The 26,334-nt window shown below is 38.6% G+C and overlaps 1 protein-coding gene across 3 annotated transcripts in view; it reads left to right on the forward strand.

The window, feature by feature from the left end:
• The window catches only part of MAGI2 (membrane associated guanylate kinase, WW and PDZ domain containing 2), a 1,730,241-nt gene that overhangs the window by 1,318,596 nt on the left and 385,311 nt on the right, over positions 1–26,334 (forward strand). For all 3 annotated transcript variants that reach the window (XM_066240549.1, XM_066240550.1, XM_066240551.1), the window contains 2 exons: positions 13,009–13,130; positions 15,379–15,561. In XM_066240549.1, coding sequence (XP_066096646.1) covers positions 13,009–13,130; positions 15,379–15,561 — 305 coding nt within the window. The remainder of the gene's footprint in view (positions 1–13,008; positions 13,131–15,378; positions 15,562–26,334) is intronic.

Genomic DNA, 26,334 nt, shown 5'->3' on the forward strand with positions numbered 1-26,334 from the left:
AATAAAGCAGAGCACGGTCACCTCTGTGGGTGAAAGGTAGTACCCTCCTCCCTCACATGGGAGCTACAGTTTCATCTCTTACTTCAACACACAGATGTTGTTTAGAATTCCTTTTGTGTCACAGAACATGACGTTAGTTAGTAGTTTGTCTTAATTTATATCCAGGATTTTGAATTTACAGGCTCGTACAAAAATCATTTAACCACCCTGGCCAGTTAGTTCAACAGTAGAGTATCAGTCCGGCGTGTGGAAGTCCCAGGTTTGTTTCCCGGCCAGGGCACACAGGAGAAGTGCCCATCTGCTTCTCCACCCTTCTCCCTCTCCTTCCTCTCTATCTCTTTCTTCCCCTCCCGTAGCTAAGGCTCCATTGGAGCAAAGTTGGCCCAGGCGCTGAGGATGGCTCCATAGCCTCCACCATTGGGCTAAAAAGAGCTCAATTGCTGAGCAGTGGAGTAACATCCCAGAGGGGCAGAGCATCGCCCCCTAGTGGGCTTTCCAGGTGGATCCTGGTCCTGGCACATGCAGAAGTCTGTCTCTGCCTTCCCTCCTCTCACTGAATTAAATAAATAAATAGATAAATAGATAAATAAATAAGCAAATAAATAAATAAAATTGTCAAGAAAAAATACTCTGTTCTGTGGCTGACAAGGTTGACTGGATCTACTACAGACAAAACTAAAAACACTAGTTTTGCATTTAGCCTAGAAAAAACTCATCATTAGAAGTTTGGTTTCTGAAAGCTTTTTAAGCACCAGGTATTGAGTCTGTCATCATGTAAAGATCTTAGTTCCAATTTCCACTGAGCACAACACTCACAAATAAATGACCACCAAGTCCCCTCATTTCATTCTTATATCACTATCTTCAGTAATTAGGCATCAAAAAAACCAAAAAAAAAACAAAGACATGAATATATTTTCAGATAGATAAGTAGATGGGAATGATTTTCTTTTTCCTATAATATTACTTAGTAATTTAGCTTGGAGCATTGACTTAATATGTAAATACTCAATAACTGTTAGTCAACCCAGAAAAATAATAGTTACCATCTCTTAAGCACTTGGTATGTAGTAGTCATTTTACATATCTAATTTAATCTTCATCACAACACTTTACATTACATGCTATTATACCTGTTTTACAGACAGAGAAACTTAATTTTAGAGAAGCCAGGCCATCAAGTTAGTAAGTGGTAGCAATAAAATTACAGCCCAAAATAGTAATTAAGAGATTTTATGCTGTTTGTATTTAAATTATACTTGACTCCCAGACTCTAAATATAAAAATAATGTTAAAATCAACTTAAATTTATGCAATGCTTTATTTTGCACAGTTCCACATATTATATTTGCACACTGTTCAAACAGTCCTCTGAGTTGAGTGAAGTGTAGAAGTACAGATGAGGCAGTTGCAGTTCAGAGATACGGGGGGATTTCAGAGGCTGTGTGTGGCAGACTCCTGAGATATAGCTGACACACTAATGCTGCTTTGGTCTCAGAAATGGGAGAGAATGATATCTCAGACTCACCCTAAGTGGCCTTCACTTTGATGAAACCCAAGAGGGACGCATGAGATCGAGGGTTCCAGAGAGCACAGGTGACTCCCCTGCCTGTGCTCGTCTGCATGGCCTAATCCACCACTGACAGGTGACTTTTATGTGTGTCAGGGCAGAGTTCCCACAAGCACTTGAGGTTCTGCTGTGTCAGCATAAAAAGATGTCTTGCTAAGGAAGTACTCTGTTTTCATTTCTTACTGCATCACCAGGCCTCGACAAGACCTACATGTCCTCCTCTTCAAGGCTTGAGACAAGACATATACACTTGTGTTATTGACTACCCCATGCTCACTCACATACAACTTTAAACTTATTCATAATATTAGTGCAGAATCATCTTATCATTATTATAATTGCCAAAGGCATGGCCCTGGTTCAACTTCCAGAGTTGGCAAGGGCAGAATACAAGAAAATTAGAGTTTGGACAAGCCCAAAGAGCTGAAAGACAACCCATGAAGGAGGCCTTTCTGTCTGGAAAACTACATCACCTTGAGTCAGGTCTCTCAGCTACTCATTCAAGCTCTTGTTACCATTACATCTGTCCTTCTACAAAATGCAAAGCATCTCCCACACCTAGGTTCTCTTGTGAAACATGGTCAGTCCCTATTTCTATGTACATAATCATTGGGTTCTTTAAAATAAGCATTTAACAATCAAAACAATGTACTGTATTTTCATTTTTATCTCTTCAGAAAGTCAGCAGGTAATTTACAATGATGTGAAAGTTTCCAGTTCTACAATGAACACTGATGAAAAGAAATTGAGAATCACTTGCCCAGGTATATTACAAATTAGCAAACAGACCTTGTGCTTGTATATATAAGTAGGATCACTTGAAAAGTAAGTGTGTATTTGTATCAGAACCACATAAACCAGAGTTATTGGGTTTAGCACTACTGAATTTGAACTGGATTTGATTCATGCTTCTGCACCTTATTGTGGGATCCTGCAAAAACCTGTTTACCCTCTCTAAGGAGCAGACGAAGTAAAAGCATGAAACTTGTTTAGCGGAGGCACATAGCACTTGCTCGATGAACATCAGTTCCCATCCCTACCATCCACCATTCCCTTTATTCTCTCCTGTATTTATAAGGCCGCCATTCATTCTTCAGTTTCTCTCCACAAATTATGGCATCTATTAAGTAGAATTTAAATCTGAACAGCAACTACGTAACTTTAAAGGTTTGCAAAATGGTATGTTCTTCTGAAATATCCAGTGTTGCACTTTACATCTTCTTGATGTAGAGATTTAGAATAGAAAATACAAACTCAGCCAAGGTAGGGCCTAAATTCACCAACCTTGTATATGTATTATGGAAAGGAACAAAAAAGTTATCTGAAAATACAACCCCATTACATTTTAATGAAATTATCATTCTCTCCCAGTGATTTTCAACCTTTTCATCTCACAGCACACATAAAGTAATTACTAAAATTCTGTAGCAGACCAAAAAATATTTTTTGAGATCTGACAAAAAAATAGGTTTTATTTTGATTCATTCACACTGGATGGCTATTGTTGTGTTGGCTGTTGTCATTTTTTATTTAACAATCTAAGGGGAAAGAGTTCAATGTCTCTGACTAAATAGTCAGGCATTGCATGTTTTTAAAAAATCCTTGTAGCACACTGATTGAAAATTGCTGATCTGTCTGTTTGAAGCGTTGCTCTTCCAGCAATGGCATAATTTTAGACATAGCCTGTTAATTATATAAAACTCTGCAACAATGCTCATCCCTCAGAAACAACAATGAAGTAACTCATTACCACCTTTCTTTGCTCTTCGTCCTGCTGAACCTTGTACGCTATTCCCATCACTTATTTTCCATGACTTCTTTCCCTGGGGCCTTATCCTTTTAGAATGAAAGCCCCAGGCCCCCGGGCCACTTATTAGTAGCAAGGTATTAAAAGGTTCTTGCAGCTTCTAAGTTTCCAGGCCATAGAAAGTCTCTTTTAAGTCTCATCTAAAGTATTTTTAAAATTTGGTTTTGTGATTCCACCTGCATTATTTTCTAGCATATAAAAGGGATAGCTATATATTTTATTTCCTCCTGGTCTGGACAATAATATAAACACAGTAGTCTTTTTAAAATCTTACTATCTTTTAAAAATAATAAAATCTTTTAAAAATAATACTTTTAAAAATCTTTTTCTCACTCTGATTGTTGGACTTGGAAACCTGGGGAGTTTAGGTATTATATCGAATTGGAATTATTTTCATGTCTTATTGACTGAGAATCTGCCACAGTCTGGCCCCCAGCCTAGTTCATCTCTCATTAGTGCTCTTTCCCTGACTCCCCCCTTCCTGGATTATCCCTGACGCCAGCGATGTAGTATTCGTGGTTCCTCACTATTCCAAGTGCCTTTGGTGATTCTTTGATTCTCTTTGGAGTCCGACCCTATATCCACGGTTGTGTATGTCTGTCATTATAAATGAGTACTATGTATACACAGGTATATGATAGTGAATCATAGTTTTCGGTGTTCTGTTTACTTAGGCTCTATTATGATTTCACATTTTAACCACTTATAAATAATTTATTAAGAAATAGCAATCTGGTTCAAAATAGATCATAGTATGGGTCAGACTATTCTCACCCCTTCCAGCACAATGTAATGTCTAGTTCTCTGGAAAATGTGATTCTTCATAGTCATGGAATACATCTTATTCAACCTCATAACCTCAGGTAAAAATAATAATTAGTACATTGTACACAGCCAGCTGGTGATGCTGAAATAATTGAGAGTTCTAGCAAAAACATGTTCTTATATGGTTGCTGTAGTGAAGCTCATCCTTTTCATCAAGAATAAGATCCATCTTCCGGAATAGAGTCTTTCAAAACTATGGTTGTTGACTAGACTCAGTCATAAATGGAGGCAGGGAGACATTAAAATGAAATAAAACCTCACACTACAACTTGGAAGTATCCTTCCAGCCTCACAGCTTTACTCCTCTCCCTGTGGCCTCCTCCTCCCACAAACCCACCACCCACAAGCAGCCATACACGTGTATGGATTCACAACCCTATTCTCTGTCTAGCAGAATTGGATCTTCCTGAACACCTTTGTCTCTAGTACTGTCTTCCTAAATGGCCCTTTCTCCATCTGTCAAAATGTATCCATCCTTCTAGAATCTGCTCAAGTGTCACTTCCTTTGTGAGGCTTTCCCTGAACCATCAGACTAAGTTGTCTTTTCTTCCTTTGGGTGTTCACTTTGTGCCTACAAATTTCTACTCTTTTTACCTTGTGTTATATATTTTTCTGGCCATTTGTAGAATGTTCCAGGACTGTTAGGTTTTAAAACTGAAAGTCCCGTGCCCTAGGAAACCCCTTAGTCCTAGCCTACCTGTGGTGGTCGGTCACCCAACTTATGTGACTCCTATTGAAGGGTGAGCCTCCTGGGTGAAGGAGTCATGTCATATTTATCTTTGTGTCCTCACAGCCTAGCACACTGATGAATTAATGAATCTGTATTTGAGACTTACAAGACTTAAGCCATTCAGTCAGGGTTGCAAACACCAGGAGAAGAGAATTTATTAGCCTTATCCCTTAGTTCAGAATTATTTTGAAATAATGGAGTCTTTTAGTTTCCCCTAGATAAGATCTATCCTACCTCTAAACTGATAACTCACTACCTTTGCTCAACCTAGAAAAAACAAAAGATTAGAAATACCTTTGATAACAACAACCTCTTCCCATACCCAGTAATAACATTTAGGAGAGACGTGTTATGAAAATAGAGGGGATGGAGAGAAAACAAGATTTTTAAATACATGCTCTGAATTTTTTTAAATGAGTCTATGTAACTTGTAGGTCCTGGGGGCTTCATGAAATCATTGACAGTGCATAGTGCTATTTCTGCTAGAAGTGCATATCAACTTTTCCATGTAATTGGTAAATAGCAATGGTTAAGTAGTAAATTCTCTTTATATATAATATACACATAAAATACATATTACAAGTTAATGTCTTAACTAAATAATTGAGTACTACTTAGTACTGGGGGAGAGGAGGAGAGAAGCTTATTTATCTGAAAATATAGCTACATTTGGAAAGCTTAACTTTGTGGGGAATGGATGACAGACTTCCTAGCTATGAGGTTTTAGCACTAGTATATAGATACTCTTCTCAGTCAGCTGTGGTTCCACCTTTCACCTGGACACTGTGTCCCCAGATGAGACATCACCTTGTTCAGGAAAAGCAAGAGAAAGCAACACATGAATGATTCAGTCTTTCCATCCACATTCCCCTCAGGCATAGTAGGAAACAATGAATGGACACTTATATTGTAGAAAGAAAATTGTCACTTAACTGGTAGAATTGGGAAAAAATCTTTCAAGAGGTGAAATTCAATATTCTGGTTTGTTTGTTTTTTTAATGCTCAAAGTAAAATAGATTCAATCTTCTTTGTCATTTATACAAAACCCACATTTTAAAATAAAGCATTTAAAAATATTAGTCATTAGTACTTTTAAAGTTCAGCTTTTCAAAGCACTATAAGGTATATATCATATTATGTAAAGTCCATTTTATAATTCTTTTTGTTCCTGTTTGATCTCCCCAACCAGACTACATGTCTGAGTGGCCACTGCCCTCCCTGCACCCATAACATTGTGCCCACTAAAGAGTATTTGAGAAGCAAGCCATTGATGAATCATGTCAGCATTTATTGTATACTTCACCCAGGCACTGGTCTTAAATGATTTGCTCATTTTAATTTATGTAATATGCACAACAACAACTTTATGAGGCAGATATTACTTTTATCCCAAACTTACAATAAAAATTCTGAAGTACCAAGAGAATAGCTAATGTGCCCCAGGCCACATGCCCAGGGTACAGTGGGGTTTGAACATGAACAGCAACAACGTGGCTGCAGTAACCAAGCTCTTAACAGACTGTCCTGCCTTAGCCCCAGAGGAGCCCCACGGGGTTATTATCTTCTCTGAGTTTCTCAAGCATGAAGTGGTTTTTACCCCATTTATCTAAACTTAGTATTAGAGAACACTTTATGGAGACTTCTCAAAGCATGTATTAAAATGAATGAAATACAGACAAGGAAAGTACGGTATATGTTTGGCTGCTGCTGTAGCTGTGGTCCAGGGGTTCAGAGTGAAGAGGTAATATGCAGACTTTCCTGGCCACCCAGCAGAGGGGCATCAGAATTGAGGTCAAAGAAAATCTAGAGAATTTCTAGCAACCAGGAAATTCACACTCTCAGATTCCATTCAAGAATGATTCTACTTTGAAGAAAAAATGAAAGGAAGGAAATGAATCCAAGTAAATAGATTAAATTTGGGGAAGCCCCCAAAAGAACAAGTTTGCATAGAAAAGATGACATACTGAGCTACAACCCCAAACCTCAAGCCAATCACCTCTCCCAGTGCTGAATGGCAGCCTCGCTGGTACTCCCACATTTGTCCAGAACATAATGCTTTTCCATATTTCTACTCTAATGCAAAATAGCAGCTGCTCAGCTCCTCACATCTAAATCTTACATCACCAAAGCAGAATGACTTTTTCACTATCACTAGAACATCCTGAAAGATTCTCTGTTTTTGTCCCTGGCTGGTTGGCTTAGTGGTAGAGCATCAACCTAGCATGTGGATGCCCTGGGTTTGATTCCCAGTCAGGGCACACAGGAGAAGCAACCATCTGCTTCTTCACCCTTGCCCCTCCTCCTTCTCTTTCTTTCTCTCTCTCTTCTACTCCCACAGCCATGGCTCGATTGGTTCAAGCACAATGGCACCAGGCACTGAGGATAGTTCCATGGAGCCTCCACCTCAGGTGCTAAAAATAGCTTGGTTGTAAGCATGGCCCCAGATAGGCAGAGCATTGGCTCCAGAAGGTGGAGGTGGTTGCCAGGTGGATCCTGGTCAGGGCACATGTCAGAATCTGTCTCTCTATCTCCCCTCCTCTCACTTGAAAAAGAAGAAAAAAGAAAAAAAGGTAGATTCTCTGTCTTGAAGGATTCCATGGGTCTCTACCCAAATGCAAATTGGTTAAATCACATAAACTGGTCCTGAACGTCACATAAATTTAAAGTTCTTCACATACATTTTATGACAGAGTTCAATTGGAAAGCAGTGAGAGCTGTCACCTTTCATGCCTGCTTCCATCTATGCGTTTATTTAACAAATATTTATTAGAACTGGCTACCTTATGCCTTGAAGAAATTAGTAAAGCCTCTTTGACCACCATAGAAATATTTTAGTTGTGATACAATGTCCACTTGAAAGTTACTTTCATTTCTCTCTCACGATGACCCAATGATCCATTTCTAAACTGTCAATGGAAGTCATGATCATAGACAGTGGATACAAAAGGTATAATTCTTGACTATGCACTAAAAGTGCCCCTCCAAAAACCCAAGAGAAACAAGGTAGAACAGCCCAGAATACGAAGGCAACACTGGTCTGTGAGGGTCAGATGATGGCCTTCGTTACCCACAGCAGACCTATTGTGTGTGCCCTGAGGGGCCCAGGATCTACATATGTCCTCCTGTTTTTCCCATTTCCTCCCCACAGTGAAGGAGGTAGCAGTCAAACAGGACATTCACCTGGGACTACCTTTGGCAGCATAATTAACCAGCTCCAAATATTTCCTTCACTCTGTGCATTGCTGGAACTTCTGATGGCACGAGCCTCTATTCTGAGGTGAAATAGTGTTTCCTAGTATCCCCAAGGCTGCATTCAGAAAAGGACTTCCGCATAAATCTTGTCAGGCTTGAAACTTCTTATTCAACTAACTTTTCACACTTTCTCAGCTCTAACTCAGAGGATTACAACCCTTGCTGCACATTAGAGTTACCTGCAAAGCTTTTTAAAAAATCCCAATGCCTCTTACCACATTCGGAGTATGGCTGGTTGACTTAGGGTGGGTCTGCCTCCAAAACTATGAGGCCCTGCCGCACATAAGATGTTCCCGGGTGAAATAGCATCCTTGATTATCATGATTCCCTTTCCATTGTAACGTGGAACTGTCAGTAGTCTTTCCTTTTTGTGAAGGGAAAAGGGTGTTGCTGGATATGCCCTCTTCAGAACTTCAGAATACGTCTCTTACCCACTTATCCTTTGACACCTATGGAGTCTGTTAGTAAAACATGACAATGGACTAGATATAATTAAAGAGTTAAGAACTCTTGATAGCTTCCCTGGTTTCCTGCTCTGTATGAAATCTATATGAAATAGCTAGTAATTCTCTCACAGCGCCTAAATAATGAAGAGGAGGATGATATTTTGTCATTCACATTCTTTGTACACATGGTAAAATCCACAAATACTTGCTAAAGAGACCTGTCACTATTCATTTTGGAAGCACAAGAAAGTCAAGGCCTCCTTATTCAACTACAATCACCTTTCTTTGTGACAGTTCTTTTAAAGCTTTGGAGCGTTTAGGTTTTAAATGAATGACTTCATTTGTGACAATGTCAATGTTCTGTAGCAATTAGCCCAGGATACTAAAGCCACATACAGCTTCCACTATTTGTGGGAAACAAGACATGCAGACAAGTTCATTGATACCTTCATTTTTGGCTAAGTCTGACTCTAAACACTTACTTTGATGGTGAATGGAATATTTTCAGCATTGTGTTCATAAAGCAGGTGGCTACATGTTGACTTTTCCAAGGAAATAATTATGTGCAGGTGGCAAGTTGGAGGAACCTAATAGTATATAAAAATATACCCCAGAAAGTTCTTATAATGTGTTTTCTGAGGATAAAGTTATGCAAATGGTAAACAATAACCTAGGAAAAAAGAAATAAAATAGATGAGAAATGAGGAAAGCTAATACTTTGCTATACTGCAAAGTTGTTTCTGGGTTTCTCAAAATTACTACTGTATATTCACAAATAAAATTCTTAAAACACACACTCATCATTTAGTTATTTAACAAAAAATTCTTATCTTTCACTCTGTCCAATGCTTAGTACATAAAGATGGACCCTGTACACAGGTGTGCCCAATCTAAAGAAGGAAATAAAAATAAATCATTGAAGCAAGTAAGATTGCTGTAGCCCTTTAAATTCATTATTGTGAAATTATCATTTAGAATGTGGTACTCTATCAGAGAAACCTCTTGATTGAAGAACTGGAAAGAATGATCTCATTAGACTTGGTAACAGGAATACAATGTCCTTCTGAACCACTGTATTGGGTTTATCTTAAATACTCTGAAGAATACAAATTGTTTCTCTCTCCCATTGAATTAGCAGCTAGAAAGCTCAAAGCTAATTTGCAACGTAACTTCAGTAAACAAGTAGGGCCCTGTATTATCAATTTTGTCTATTGATCTTCTACTCAGATTCAAATAACTTCACCATGATTGTATTTACTTTTCATTGTTGTTCTTTAAAAGTGATTCAAATCCTCTTAATGATGAGGCAGGGTATAAGAAAATAAATTGAGAGCCGTGGGAAAGAGCCTAATGCAGGCTGGGACATTGCTGGCTGAGGTTAGGGAAGGACAGGTGGGGAAAGCATCTGATAATAATTACAATAACAGCAGCAGCAATTATTAATATTAGTAATAAAGAATAAGATCTTTTTTGAAGAATAAATTACATATACCTTGAAGAATAAAGATTAACTATACCTTACAATTGTGAGGTCCTCCCTATGTATCTGTGCTTTGTAATCATTATTTCTCTTATCTTCACAGCAACCCAAGAAGGAGATATTAATGTCTCCATTTTATGGATGAGGATATTGATACTTAGAGAGTTTAGTAATTTGCCCAAGGTGCCACCTGAAATCCAGGCTGTCTTGTTTCAAGCACTGCACCATTGATACCCTGAATCTCACGTGATAAGAGGCTTGATAGGGTGTTGCTGGTTCAAGTAGCTCCAAGTATGTCCAAAGAAACGGGTGCATATGGTGATGCAGCAAAGATGGAGGTGCAGAGATAAGTAAGGGCAAAGTAAGGAATAATCTTTCTTTAGATAATAGAAAGATTTTAAGGATTTGTGTAAGAGAAAGTGGAGACCAAGGAAGAGAGGCTTCAAACTCTGACCCTTCTGAAATACTGTCGTTGTCTGAGTTGATGGGATGAAGAAGCTTTGAACACTCACATGCCATAGTTCACTACAGACCACAGACCATGGTGACGCCTTGGTGTATGAGGACATTACAGTAGCATTTACTCCCAATGAAAACTAACTTTATATAAGACAGATTTACATTGAACCTCATATTGGTGAGTTCCAATAACTAAGAACATTGCTATAAGATAGGGAGAAACTTGACTTGGGGTAGCAAACACACAATGCAATATAGAGATGATGTATTGTAGAATTGTGCACTTGAAACCTATATAATTTTATTAACCAATTTCATCCTCGAAATTTAATAAAAAATTTAAAAACAAAACAGAAAAGAACCCCCATCCTAAACAGCACTCTAGCCTATACCAGAGGCTGTATTAGAGAAAGGCCCTAGTGCTGTTAAAGTCTCTCTCCCACAAAGCCTTTCATATGGTCGCATGATAAGGTGATGATGGTGGTGACCATGGTGACAACAGCTGTGCTACTTAGTGATTATGTCTCTGCTTAAAACCATGTTGCAGCACTCATTATTTCACTGAATCCTCACAACCACCCCAGGAGGAAGGGAAGAGTATGCTCATATTATAGATAAAGACACTAAGGTTCAGGTTTAATAACTTGCCCAAGCTCACACAGCTAATCAAGTAGTAGAGTTGGGTTTTGAACCCAGAACTAAATGACTCCAGAGGCTGTGTGGCGAGCAGCTACCCAGCCTGTCCCCCATGAGGAAGTAATTAGATATTCCAACTGTCTTACATTTTTGACAACTGCTTTTCTGTCTCACCAGGAATTATCTGATTTGTATTAATATAAAATTGGTTGTTGAGCCTGACCGGGCGGTGGCGCAGTGGATACAGCGTCGGACTGGGATGTGGAAGGCCCAGGTTCGAGACCCTGAGCTTGAGCGAGGGCTCATCTGGTTTGAGCAAAAGCTCACCAGCTTGAGCCCAAGGCCGCTGGCTTGAGCAAGGGGTTGCTTGGTCTGCTGAAGGCCCGCGGTCAAGGCACGTATGAGAAGGCAATCAATGAACAATTAAGGTATTGCAATGCGCAATGAAAAACTAATGATTGATGCCTCTCATCTCTTTGTTCCTGTCTGTCTGTCCCTGTCTATCCCTTTCTCTGACTCTGTCTGTAAAAAAAAAAAATTGGTTGTTGAGATTTTGCTTCTTTTATCACCTTTGCTTTCTGACAAGTATAGTTCTAGAAGACATAAAATGAGAGAACTGTGTGTGCACATGTATGTGTGTACACACACATTAAATATGTGCACACTTGCTATTATGAAATCAAACATTGAAAAGAGAAGGTATGTAGATGGGAGATGCGTTTTAGAGACAGACATGGTCAAATCCCAGTCTTTTCAGTTACTGGGCATGCGATTAAGTAAGTCATCCAGTCTCTGGTGTGTCAGTCTTAGCACCTTTAGATGGAATAATTAGAATTCCAAGACTGTTGCTTAACTTAAGAAGTTTAAATATAGTAGGCAGCGCAGAGCTCAGTATTCAGTAATATTAGTTCATTCTTTTTCTAACCTCTGTCTCTTGTTCATGCTTTCAACCCATAATCTTATTTGTATGTATACAAAGAACCAAAATCAAGGTATATGCCAGACTTCCTGTGGTACGTTCATGTCTTAGAAAGAGCTCCGTGGCACTGCTACTAGACAGGGTCACTGTTTTCCACCGTCTGTGGACAGGCAGCTCTAGATTTCATAGAGGAATTCATTAAACTGTAGGGATACTACAGGGCCTGCTTATACTATACGCTCTTAGTTTAGATGATCCACAGTGATCCACTTTATGTCTAATACCGATAAGTCTATCATCTGACTGTGTCGAAAGTAAATAGTCTACTTTTGATTGATCTCAGCATCAACCATCCTACAGGTATTCTACAGCTTTCAGAACATCCCTGGACGTCTTTCTTTACATATCCCAGCCCTTCAACCTAGGTCTGTCTGACTATAAGTGTGGATTGACCTTGGTTGCTCTAAGAGTAAAATAATCAGTGAATTTACCATACACTAGGAGCTTTGCAAAACTTAGATGATATTGTTCTCTTCAACATCATTTGGTATATATTTCATTTGTTGACCATTTATTTTAATGTACCAAACTCATCTCAGACTAACATAGTAGACCAGAAAGCCAGTGTGCATTCTAGTTCTGGCTGAATCTTGCATAATTTAGATATAACAACATGATAGAGCCACTGAGAACTGCGCTCTTGTCACAGAAGGGCATGTTGCACACAGGCCAGAGCCAGCGGGGGCCTGACTTCAGGCCTGGTGGGCACTTGATGAGAATCAACTGAGGTGGCTCTTCATCACCTGCTCTCTGTAGAGATGCACACATGTTCTCTTAAATGACTCTGCCCGACTATTACCCTAATTCAAAGTTTTATTTTTCAGCCACGTAAATAGAAGAACACAGTTTGAAAACCCTGTCCTGGAAGCAAAAAGGAAGCTACAGCAGCATAACATGCCCCACACGGAACTGGGAAGCAAGCCCCTGCAGGCCCCGGGCTTCCGAGGTTGGTACCTGTCACCGTGCACTGTTTCAAAGGAAAGAATTGTCTCTCAAACTGCCTGCTCTTCCAACATACATGCCTGTAGCTTGGGCCATTTCAAATAATAGATGTGCTTTCCGTAAACCCCTCTATTAGCTTTAGCTGGGTGTTTGCTGTTTCTAAACTAATGCATTCAGCAGCCATAGGTTACGCTAAAGCCTCGGGCACTACGTTGTAGGAATTTACAGCACGTTGCCAGGTGGAGACTTATGGGGTTTGACAGTGGGTACTTTAAACTGCAGAGAAACATAGAGAATCCTAAGTTTGTCCTCGAAAGACCAAGCACCAGAGTGAGGCTTGTTCTTCTTTGTGACAGTAGACAGCTCCTCATCGACATTACCTAGGCTCAAATCCGCCCGCCCCCGCGCTGCCCTGGGGAGGTCGTGGAACATGAGTGACTTGTATTACCCGCACAACCAGGCCTGGAGCCGATGGCCGGTTGGTACGTCCAGGCTGCTTGCTGCACCTGCCGACTCTCAGGAGCACTCAGCGGGAGGAGATGCTGCATAAACTTCTCACACCTTCGCCGGCTCTTACCCCTTACCCATCAGGAAAGCAAGGAGGCTTTGGTAGCGGGGAGGCCTAGATTTGTCTGCTGACCTTCACTCTACAATGCAGCACGATTACCATGAATGTAAAGGTCTAGAGCTGAACTTCCCTCCAATTGTAAATGTTACTTTCTTAAAGGAAATCTAGGTGACAAGATTATATATGTGGTTGTTATTTTTATTTTAAAGAAGTTTTCTCTATTTTTAACAAAGATGTATGTGATGTAGCAATAGACAAAGTAAAAAATATAAGTCATTATTTTCTAGTTTGTCAATGACATATCACTGAAAATGTAACAACAGCAAAAGTATCATACAAAATGGTTAGCTAAGTTACCATGTACTGTTTGGGTGTTCCAAATATCAAGGCATAGCAACCACACTGTAACAACTAAAAATGTATATTTAAAATATTTGACCGATAGCATTTAAAAAATGTTCATTCTGTTTCCTAGTACAATTATTTCTAAAGCATTTAATATATATTACTAGGAAAATATTTATTACAGCTCATAGCTGCAAAAGCATATTATATAACAAATGCATTGTCAGACCTAAAGGAGTGGATTCAAGTCCTGTTCAGATTATTGAGGTAAATTATTTGAATATGTCCATGAATTGTTATAATATGTATTACCTTTACATTCATAATCATATCTATAAATATTGGCTTGCCTTCTGCTCACATTTTAGAGCAGGGGTCCCCAAACTTTTTACACAGGGGGCCAGTTCACTGTCCCTCAGACTGTTGGAGGGCCGGACTATAAAAAAAAACTATGAACAAATCCCTATGCACACTGCACATATCTTATTTTAAAGTAAAAAAAACAAAACAGGAACAAATACAATATTTAAAATAAAGAACATGTAAATTTAAATAAACAAACTGACCAGTATTTCAATGGGAACTATGCTCCTCTCATTAACCACCAATGAAAGAGGTGCCCCTTCTGGAAGTGTGGCGGGGGGAGGGGGGGATAAATGGCTTCAGGGGACCGCATGCAGCCAGTGGGCTGTAGTTTGGGAACCCCTGTTTTAGAGTATACTAAAACACTATTGGGTCACTAGAAATTCATTTGTCTGGTTATCTGTGTGGCATCTCATAATATAAGCAAAAGTTAACTCAGTCCCACATCCAGGTACTCTTTCTAAACACTTTAGATGAGTGAACTGGAGGCAACATTCCATGGCTTCTATCCTGTTACACAAAATAGTCCATTTCGGTGTCCCAGACCTCTCCCTGCAGGGTTTTTGCGCAGGACCAGCCGCACACACACATGTACTTCCTACCTGGACACTTAGACTGAGAGGAACGTGCCGAGGTGCCTCTGGATGACTTGGATTCCCCTGTATCTGAAGGTGCTGATGGCATATTGATTCAGCCCTTTGTAAGCACAAGAAGGGCTACTTTTGTGAATAGAAACATTGACTTGACCAAAAATAATCTCTTCAAATCAAGCCACTCTTCCACCTCTCCTTGGAGGCTGGGACAGCTCTGGGTCTGTGGAAGTACTATGGGCTTTGCTCCTGCCATCACCCCTGCCTGCATTTACTGGAGAAGACCCTACATCACCCTGGAGGGGGGCTCAGTTCTTGACTTGCCTTGTAGGAGAATGTACCTTAAACGTGCTTTTTCTTTTTCTAACTTATATTGGCCAATGTAGAAAAACCACTCTTCACCCGGGATGCATCCCAGCTGAAGGGCACATTTCTCAGCACCACCCTAAAAAAGAGCAACATGGGCTTTGGATTTACCATCATTGGTGGAGATGAGCCAGATGAGTTTCTGCAAGTGAAAAGTGTGATTCCGGATGGACCTGCAGCACAGGATGGAAAAATGGAAACAGGTAAGCTCCTAAGTACTTTTTTAGAGAATTGATTGGCAACATCTTTATTTCTACAGCAAATGTGAGGAATGTCTTTCTGTGTTTTCAATTGGAAGGTTAAAGGTCACTTCACGTGAGGAAAACCACAAATTGTTTTGCCTAAGTTTAAGAGTATCAAATTGATAGAAGGTGACAGAGGACAATCTGACTTTGGGTGATAGGTATGCAACATAATTGAACGACAAGATAACCTGGACATGTTATCTTTGAATATATGTATCCTGATTTATTGATGTCACCCCATTAAAAAAATAAAATTATTAAAAAAAAGATAACTTTCAGCTTTAAAAAAAAAAGAGTATCAAATTGAAGTATTTGGGAAACAGCTTGAAATATCATTTTGTCACATTTCAGACTGCGCCTTCTGTTTGCTGGATTCAATGGACTTTTGAGATTGATACTTTTCTAATTTAATTCTAGAGTTTCTTATTAGGGATGTGATTAACACTTCATACTTTTCTAGGTTATATTCAGCCATTGATATTTAAAATCTGTATTAGTCTTATAATATTCTCCTGCTGAATTGCCCAGGTTAAATATTTAAATGTTCATGTTTATCTCATAGAAATAAATGTTTAATGGTCTTTATCTTTATGTCACCATTATGCTTTAAGATATAGGCTTTCTTCCTCTAGTCCTTATGAATTAATTTTCATATGCAGATATTTGGATTTCTATCAGATTATAATAAAAATTACCTTCATATGGAAATGAAGAGGCAAATTGTTAAGGCTAAAAATATATAGAACATAAAGGTGCACAGAGGTCAAGAAAAAAGAAATGAGCTAAGTCTGATTTTGCAGTTCAATTTTAAATTCTTCCACCTGGCCCATGACCTTGGATTAGTCCCACAAATTGCAAATACTTATGTGAGAAAAAGAAGAAATCAAATTTGATCTGTGTTTTTAAAATACTGATTCAAAAGCTGTGTGGTGTTGTTTTCAAAATTCCTTAGAAAGAGTATTATAAAGTGTAGTAACTCTACTCCAAAAAACTATATCACCATATCATATTTTTCACAACATTGACTTAATGTATTATATCAACTTGTGAAAGTCAGTGGGTTCTAGTAAACATGAAAATTACAGAATTACTTTTGAGGAACAGTTATGTCATTTGTATGATCAATAGGTTTATGAATTGTTATTCCATGGATTTTAAAGATCTTTGTATATGAAGAAACAGCATAAAATTGAGATATTCATCTGGGATTTTTAACTTAAAAGATGACTAATGCTTTATTGTGGATTTCTAAATGGTTTCTGCAGAAATTACTTCTTTTCAAAGTCACCTGATGAGAATAGTTATCACTGCCACTCACTCATGAGTAATAATACATTTAATAGATATTACATCTCATTAAAAGTTGAGTGAAGTTTTAAAACTAACTTATCACATTTTTCAAACAGTACCGCTTTTAAAAATTGTGTACATCATTTTCTTCAAGAGTACGCCAGAGAGTGACCCACTCAACTGCTCATCTGGTAATATTTTACTAGGGGCATCCACACCATTATGTTGCCAAAAACAATCACAGAGAAACATCAAATGACTCAACTAAAAATCATCTTAATGTGTACAGTTTGAAGATGAAGATATAGAAATAATGTCATCCTAGCAGAGAGGAAAAGATCTTCAGAGCTTTTGAACTTTAGTGAAATATTTAATAAACCTATTTCTTTTCATAATAAAGAACCCAGAGATTTTTTTTTCTGATTCAACCCACTGTTCCATGTTTTAAAACTAAAATGACCTCTTTCATTGTAAATTTAAAGGACAAAATAAAATGAAAATATTTGTACAGCCAAGCTTCTCCCCCTCCCACTCATTTTCCTGGTAGGCCACAACCACAGAGTCTGAGCTAGCCTATTCAACAAGGAAGTCTAAGTTTTATGTGGAATTTATGAAATTTTTCTTCAAGATAATCACAAAATCATCCTAATAGAGAAAGGAGAACCTAGAGTTTAATTCTATTTACTGTTTCTTATTTTGTCCTATATTTATTAATTCAATGAGCACTTGCTAAGCTCTTCCCTTTCCCATTGCGGTACACCAGGACTACGAATATGGATATGACAAGATCTGGATCTCCAGGAGTTTATATCTAAGAGGAGCCTTGGATATAAACAAGCAATTGTAACATATGAATAGAAAAAGTCTATAATAATCATGATGTTGGTACAAAATTAGAAGAGTGCCGAGGTGAGGGGGGCGAGCAACAGAAATTTTTAAAAGGAAAAGTGTATTCCTAATTACATAATTAGGCTTTTGCATGGGTGAGAACTTCTTTCATCAGACAAGAATGTAATAAAATATTAAGATCTACTGCTTACTAAATATTCAAGAATGTTTATTTTAAGTTTCCAAGTAATTTAAAATAAAATGTGAACACTTTCCTGTGTCATTCCACACGTTATAATAGAGGGAATAGCTCCTTAGTTCAGCTAGTATTTAGTGAACACCTGTCTGTGCCAGCACTCTGCTAATTACTGAGGATGCAAAAGTGAAAAGACTAATGTTTTTATTCTCAAGAAGCTTACAGTCCAGAAATAAGTAGCAGCATACTAATGAATATTGATACCAATGCAATAACAAAAAATGTGCAAAGTCCAGAAGCAGTAGAGAAGCAAGGGCGACCGATTCAGTTGGGAAGTGCTTAGGGAAGGACTCCTGAAAGGAAAATGCCTGAGAGACTCTTGGGTGATGAAGAGGCATTTGTTAGTTCGAAAGCTATGGGAAAGGAAACAGCACCTGCAAAGGCATAGCAGTGGAGAATGTGCAGAGAAAGATTCCTCTGTCATCACAGTGTACATTCATAATTTACCTTCAGTGCATGTTCATGGGGAGGATCTACTAACACAATAATCACAACTTGTAAACATGAACTATTTAGACAAACATCAAAGAACAGTATATAGTCAAATTTTAAAAAAACATAGATATCAAAAATGCACATATACCTATATGTAAAACCTTTTTCATATAAATTTTTAACCAATTAAGCATAGAGATTTACCCTATGATTGATTATTTCTTTACCTGTTATCCTTGCAGATAACAGGTGCTCAGTAAGTACTGGATGGATGGATGGATGGATGGATGGATGGATGGATGGATAGATGATGGATGATGGATAAATGGATGCTTTTATAAATGAAGAAGGGAAATTTTAATTGGCTGTATGCCACTGTTACAATGTATCTTAGTCAAGGTTATTGGACCAATAGCTTACCAGTGAAGAAAAAAGAAGCCGGCTTTCCAGTTTCTGGATGAAATTTAAAAGATAAATACATGTTAGGAACAAAATTTCCTTTTCTTTCAAATGATTTTATCTGTAAATGAACCTCAAAATTAAAACTAATAAACACTAGAGATATAAACAATAAATCATTGGTATTTAAAAAATGAAGAGTCTCATTTGATGTTGAAATAAGCATGGAAATATTTTAATGAAGTTTTCTAGCTCTAGATTATCTCTAATTTAGGCAAAGAGATGTCAGTATTTTGTATGGATACTAAGAAAAATCCACTCAACTGAAAAGTTGACCTAGGATCCTGCAGAATGAGAACAAGGGTGAGTTGGGAATTCTTTCTTTCTTAGCACTGAGTCCTGGGAAAGGGTAGAGAACAGAGAACTCGAGGACACTGTGCCCCCGGCTGCTTTTTGACTAATTGAGCCGATTCCCAATGGTGTACAGTCTTCCAGAAGCAGCCGTACTATAAAAAATCACCAGACTGCCCAGAAACCATCCTAGAAGATCCTTAAGTCTTCTGCACATCCCAGCAATCATGTGTAGGCACCAGAGATCCTGATAACATTCTTTCAACTATTTTAAAACTCATGATTGATGTACCATAATATACATGAAAACCGCAGTCTAGAAGACTTGATCTAATATGCTTCAGTCACCAAGCTCCCCTCATTACATGATTTTTCATGTTTTCCCCCAGGCAGATTTTTTTATCAAAGCTTTTAGTTTTCAACAGATGTAAGATGGAGAAAATCTGACCTATTATCCATAAAGTTTTCCTATAGAATTATGAGACCACTCAAAACCTATTAGTGTGTATGTGCCTTCTAATATTTATCCACTTTATTAATAAAATGGCAGGAAGTTGTTTGGGAGACCAATGTCCTGACCTCCTACAGCTCCTGGCATTCCTCCCTTTGGCAGATAGATGTTACTGTCCTTTCACTGGTTGCTGCCTCTTCACTCGTTTCCAGAAGCAGAGGCACTAGAATAAATTTGTCAGAATCACTGGGGGAGGTTTTTAAAAATGCATATTCCTGTACCCTAGATCTACTGATAGCAGATTTCTGGAACTGGTTTTCAGGCATATGCATTTATAGATTTTCTAAAATTGTCAAATCAGTATGTGCCCATGGGAAAGAAACATCAAAATATTTATAATGCATACAGTATTCCTGCCCCACCCTCCTACCCTCCAGGCCATACCCCAGAGGCACTGATCAGTTTGTGTTCTTTTAGATGTTTCTTTTGGTAACTGTTTTCACACCTCTAATTAATGTGTTTATACTGTTGTCTTGATTTAACAGTTTTAGACAGGACATATTTATACTACCTTCTTTTAGATAGAAATAAAGCTTTAGTTCTCTTATCCCCCATCTGCCTTCCCAAATTTTCCCAATGGAGTTTTACAACTAATTTTAGTAATATTTGTACAGTCTTTGTATCCCCATGGCTTTGTAAACTTATTCACTGACCCCAGTGCTGTAGTATTCATTTATTTTTCCCCTTAACACATTTGTGAAGTTGTACCTTTTCTTCCTTTTTTACAATATATTTTTTCCATTTTTAAATTGAATTTATTGGGGTGACATTAGTTAATAAAATTATATAGCTTTCAGGTGAACAATTCTATAATACATATCTGTATATTGTATTGTGTGGTCACCACCCCAAGTCAAGTCTCCTTTCCTCACCATATGTCCCCTCGTGCCCCTTTCACCCTCTTCTACCTCCCCCGCCCCTTTTCCTTCTTGTAATCACCATACTGTGGTCTGAGTCTGAGCTTGCTTTCTTTGCTTACTCCCTTCCCCTCTTCCACCCAGCCCCATACTCCCTTCCCCTCTGATTGCTATCAGTCGGTTTCTATTTTGTTCGTTAGTTTATATCTTTTTAAAAATAATACTTTTTCCCTGAAAGCACCATTACTTTAGGTCCTCTAGAAGGTATTTTTTTCTGGGCATCTTCTTTCCCCCACTCCTATATAGGTCTGTTGTACGACTGACACATGGGCTTCCCATATGTCCCTCCCACACAGAATCCACTATTATTTGTATTTATATCTTCTGAGTCAGCAAACTCTTTTTGTGCAGGGTCAAATAGTAAAAACTTTAGACTTTGTGGGCCAGGTGTCCTGTCACAACTATTTAACTCTGTTGTCATGAAAGCAGCTATAGACAATGCATAAATAAATGGGTATGTCTTTGATCCCATAAAACTATGTTTACAACTATAGACAGCTGTAAGTTTGCTTCATGGACCATAGTTTGCCAAGCCCTGCTCTAGAATATACCTTTCAACGCCATGATACATCAGTTATCATGCTTTTATTGGCATTCCATATTCTGAAATTCTCTTGAGCTGTCATCTCATTTTATATCAGCCTGTCTCTGTCAGATAATGGTTTCTCTCAGGTTCTCTTTATTGCTGTGGGTTTATCCATTTTAATATCTTTTTTAAAGCTGAAAGCCACATGTGTGTAATCTGTCATCCTGAACTAGAAGTCTTAGAATCTGTGCTATTAGACACACTAAACTTGGAACCACCACGTGTAGTGGTAGCAAGAGGACGCTTTCCCACCTACTGCACAGCCTAGCAAACATTCTCCATCTTATCCTGACACGCTCTCAATCAGCTCTTTGCTTGAATTGCTTTGAAGGGATGTTTATGAATATTCCTGGGACTGACATATAGGGTGGAGTCTATGGCCATCCACCAAATAAACAAACTCATTGATCTTTATGTTCAGCTTTTATATCAGTCTAGGACATTGAACTTTGAGCAATTTCTAATTCTTTGGGAATTTTAACAGTTTGGGGCTATTCTATTCCATCATTGCATTATCTGAAACCATAGTTGTTCTTTTGCTCTCTAGGGAAGAGCAAAGATTGACCTGAGGCAGTAAATGCTGTGTGGGCAGATGACTCCGTTCTCTCAGTGTGACCGTTGCTGCCCCTTTCCAGGGTGGCCCTCAGTACTGATTCTCTAGTTAGCGCACCCAATGACTTTCCACCTTGTGTACCCCACACCAATTTTTGTTCCTTCTCAACCGTTATTAGTTCCTTAGCAGTTTAATAAAATTTCATGGGCTTTTTGTTTGCTTGCTTGCTTGCTTTGTTTTTAGAGAGAGAGGGAGAGAGAGAAGAACAGACAGACAAGAAGGGAGAGAGAATTTCATTGTTGATTAAACATCTTCTGAGGAAATGCTATATATACAGGGTGGGCAAAAGTAGGGTTTTTGTTGTTTTTATTAGAAAATTAAATTTAATGAGGTGACATTGACCAATAATAATACATAGGTTTCAGGTAAACATCTTTATGGCATTTGAACTGATGATTATGTGGTGTACTATCACCCAGAGTCAGATCACTCTCTCTCACCGCATACTTGTCCCTCTTTACTCCCATCCTTACCCCCTCCCCCACAACCCTCTCCCCGGTAATCACTTCATTTTAATCTATGTCCATGAGTCTCAGTTTTATACCCCACCTATGTGTAAAGTCATATAGTTCTGTTTTTTTATTTACTTATTACACTCAGTGTAATGCTCTCAAGTTCCATCCATGTTGTCATAAATGGCAATGTGTCATCATTTCTTATAGTTTAGTAGTATTCCATAGTATATATGTGCCACATCTTCTTTATTCAATCCTTTATCAAAGTACACTTTGGTTGTTTCATGTCTTGGCCACTGTGAATAATTCTGCAATGAACATGGAGGTACATATGTCTTTGCATGCCAATGTTTTCAAGTTTCTAGGGTAGGTTCCTCATAGAGGGATTGCTAGATCACATGGTAGTTCTATTCTTAATTTTTTGAGGAACCACCATATTTTCTTATGTAATGGCTGTGCCAGTTTACATTCCTACCAGCAGTGAATGAAAGTTTCTTTTTCTCCACAGCCTCTCCATCCAACACTTATTATTTATTACCTGTTAATTGCAGCCAATCTAACAGGTGTGAGGTGGTATCTCATTGTAGTTTTGATTTGCATTTCTCTAATAGCTGGTGAAGATGAGCATTTTTCATATAGTATTTGTTGGCCGTTTGTATTCCTTCTTAGGAGAAGTGTCTGTTCAGGTTCTTTCCCCATTTCAAAAGTAGGCTTACAATTGTTCATATGGAAAACAATACAATAATTAATAAGTGATAAGAATATAAGAATAAACTCTGTGTTTTACATACTTAAAACTATAAACCTTCCTTTGCCTCACCCTGTATGTATGAGAAAGCCTAAGATGTACGTGAAAAGTGTTTCTTGTGTCTTATTTCCCACCACTTCACAACTAACTGACATGCAGAGCAGGCTTCCGGAATGCCAAGCACACGCTGTGCGTCTCACCCCATGGCTGCTCCCTGCCAGGCTGCCGATAAAAGTGCCCTGGTGAGTCAGCCAGCTCTCCGCCTCCCCACCTCTGCAGCCGAGTGCTCCCACTTACGTGGTCTGAACCATGGAGACAGTTCTGTCAGTGCCAGGAGCACATGAACTAGTCGGAGAAATACACTTTTCTATTATTTGAAGTCTTGGTTTAGTTTTCGATTGTTGCATAACAAACATCAAAGTTTGATTTAAAAGAACCATCAGATGTTTGCTCATGACTATACGTTCTTGCTTGGAATCAGCTGGCTGCTTCTCATCTGCTAGGCTGGCTTTGGGGCTCACCGGCAGCTGCGGCCACCCAGTCATCTCCTGGGGCTAGGATGGGCACGGTGGCTGCGCCCACACTGCTGCCTCAGCCGGGATGGATGGGACCCCAGACAAGGCCTCTCTCTCCGGACAAGGTCTCAGCCTCAGAGTGGCTGAACCACTTTTCATGGTGGCTTTGGGCTCCAGGGCGGCAAAGGGAAGGGCAGCAAGCACCTTAGACTCAGCCTAGAATGAGTACAGCATCGCCTCTGCCCTCTGTTGAGCAAAACAAGACACAGGTCAGTCCAGGGCCAAAGGGAAGGAAACGAGGCCCCATGCTTTGATGGGAAAAGTGGCAAAAATTTTTGAATAATCTTTTGTCTACTGCAGTTTCCGTCCTGTGGCTTCTTTGTGTCTGACTTCCTTGAGTTTATTCACACTCTTCTGAGAAAACGATCTTTTACTTTCATGGACACTCTACCTTCTCACAGCCTCTGGAACAGAAGTGTTGGTAATTTTTTGCCTTCCAGTTCTCTTATGCTGAGAAGAAATAACAGTTACTTATAATACCATGCCAGAGATGATAAGCAGCATGATCACCAGGCCTCTAGCTCTGCCTTCCAAATAAAAATAAAGGAGGAGGTTAAAGCAAATTTGTTAGTAAGACCTTGCAAAATATTCAGACTCAGATTCATGTTAACTTTCTAAATAACTCCTTGATATGTTAACATCATCTTTGCTTTTTTGGACATTTGTGAACTTTGGATGCTACAAGAAAACACTGTGTGCTCTATAAAACCCAGAAAATAGAATTAAATTTCTAGCCAGCTGACCAATACTAATATCTCCAGTAGAGAAGAAATAAACTGTGCTTGTTTCTCTTGTCAATATATTTACTCTTGATTTTTTCTAAACCCAGTTAAGTTTTAAAACCTCACTTCGTTTTGTTCAAATACTTAATATCTCTTCTGCTAGTGATGTGTCTTCCAGATCAATAGGCATCTCACAGTGAGAGCAAGCGCCACATTGAGCACTTCGTACCCACTGTACTCCTTTATGATGATAACTGATACAGGCACTGTGGTTGACAAAACACTTGGTTTCAGCTGCAAAACAAAACACTTGAAAGGACTTTAAAAATCTGTTGTACCAATTCCTAAAATCACATTATGCTTCATCAATAACTCAGTTTTTAAAAAGAGGCCTCTGTAACCCAAATAAATGCTATTGCTGTACCTCTTTTTACACATATCTCGTTTTCTCTTTTTGTAAATGTCGTGTACAGTATCATTTATGCTTTGTTTATTTAAAATCATAATATTTAATAACTGTATCTCCTAAATGCACACAGGAGAAGGGATAACTACTATACCAGCCCAATCCTAGTTCCCAGCTCTGCCCCACAGTGAGAACTCTATTCCCTCGGTAGCACTGATATAGCAAAGTTTGTTGCCTTAATTTTTTTTTAGTTTTATTACTGTATTTATTTAGAAATGTCACACAGTAATTGAGTTACAATGTTCATGATCATTGTGCCTTTTAATGTCATGGGAGTCAATGCATTTAAATGTACTTTTTTTTAGGCAAGAGACAGAGAGAGAGGGGAGTCAGGGACAGACATATAGGGAAGGAGAGAGATGAGAAGCATCAACTTGTAGTTATGGCACCTTAGTTGTTCATTAATTGCTTCTCATATGTGCCTTGACTGTAGGGTGGGGGGCTCCAGCCAAGCCAGTGACCCCTTGCTCAAGCCAGCGACCTTGGGCTCAAGCCATTGACCATGGGGTCATGTCTATGATCTCAGGCTTCAGCAAGCGGCCTCGCAGTCAAGCGGGTGAACCCACACTCAAGCCAGTGAGTTTTTTGAACCTGGATCCTTAGCATCCCAGGCCAATACTCTAGCCACTGAACCACCTCCTGGTTAGGCTTAACTATACTTTTATCACTGTTATTTTTAAAGTATTCTTCACGAAAGCTTTCCATTGATTTGCAATACAGGTTCACTGGCCTCCCCTAGGAGCTAAAGGAGAAAGTGGGTGGGACCTCCACCAGCCCAGGAGCAGAACGCAGAATTCTGCTAGAGACTGTAACACTGGGGATGCATTAGGGCACCCTTACTAGGTTTGAAGTTAGCAGTTTAAATATCTGAAAGCTTATTATTTAACTTTAAAGGAAATATATTGAAAATTATGAGGTTAAAGTTGTCTTTTTATACCTACTCTGTTGAGGAAATGATTGATTATCAATATACTGGTGAAAGGTGATCAGATGAAATTAGACATATTTAAAATAAAAGTATTATCTAAATACATTTAAGAATTTTTATCATTTTAACTTTCCTGTCTGGGACCAGGATCACCAATTCTCTTGTTTATAAGTGAACCAAAGTATCTAAAGAGAAACAGATTTACCAGATTCTGGTGTTTGGGTTGACATATGTGTTCTGGAGACAGTGTCAGATTCTCTCAGTTCCTATTATTAATGAAATAATCATTGATTAATGAAACTGTCTTTCCATTGATTAATGAAACGAGGCCTTTTATGAAAGGTGCTTATTTTAATTAGCTCCTTCCCCCAGCTGGATTATAAACTCTTGCAATTTTTATGCCTCTCCCACACCGCACCTGACACTGAGTTCCCTAAAGTCAGGCATATGTGTCACCTGATCATGACCAGATATATGGAAGATGCTCAGCTTGTTCATTGAACAGCTGAATAGATCTTTCTGTGCAGCCCTGATTTGCTTAAATGGGTTACTGTGGAGGCTTAAGATTTGTTATAATAATCTTAGATTCCTCTGTGATTATTTATGTTCTCTTTCAAGAATTATTTAAGGTTTTTCTTTGTCTAGTGTAAC

The sequence above is a fragment of the Saccopteryx bilineata genome, chromosome 7 (genome assembly GCF_036850765.1).
Source record: "Saccopteryx bilineata isolate mSacBil1 chromosome 7, mSacBil1_pri_phased_curated, whole genome shotgun sequence".
NCBI classification, from domain to species: Eukaryota; Metazoa; Chordata; class Mammalia; order Chiroptera; family Emballonuridae; genus Saccopteryx; species Saccopteryx bilineata.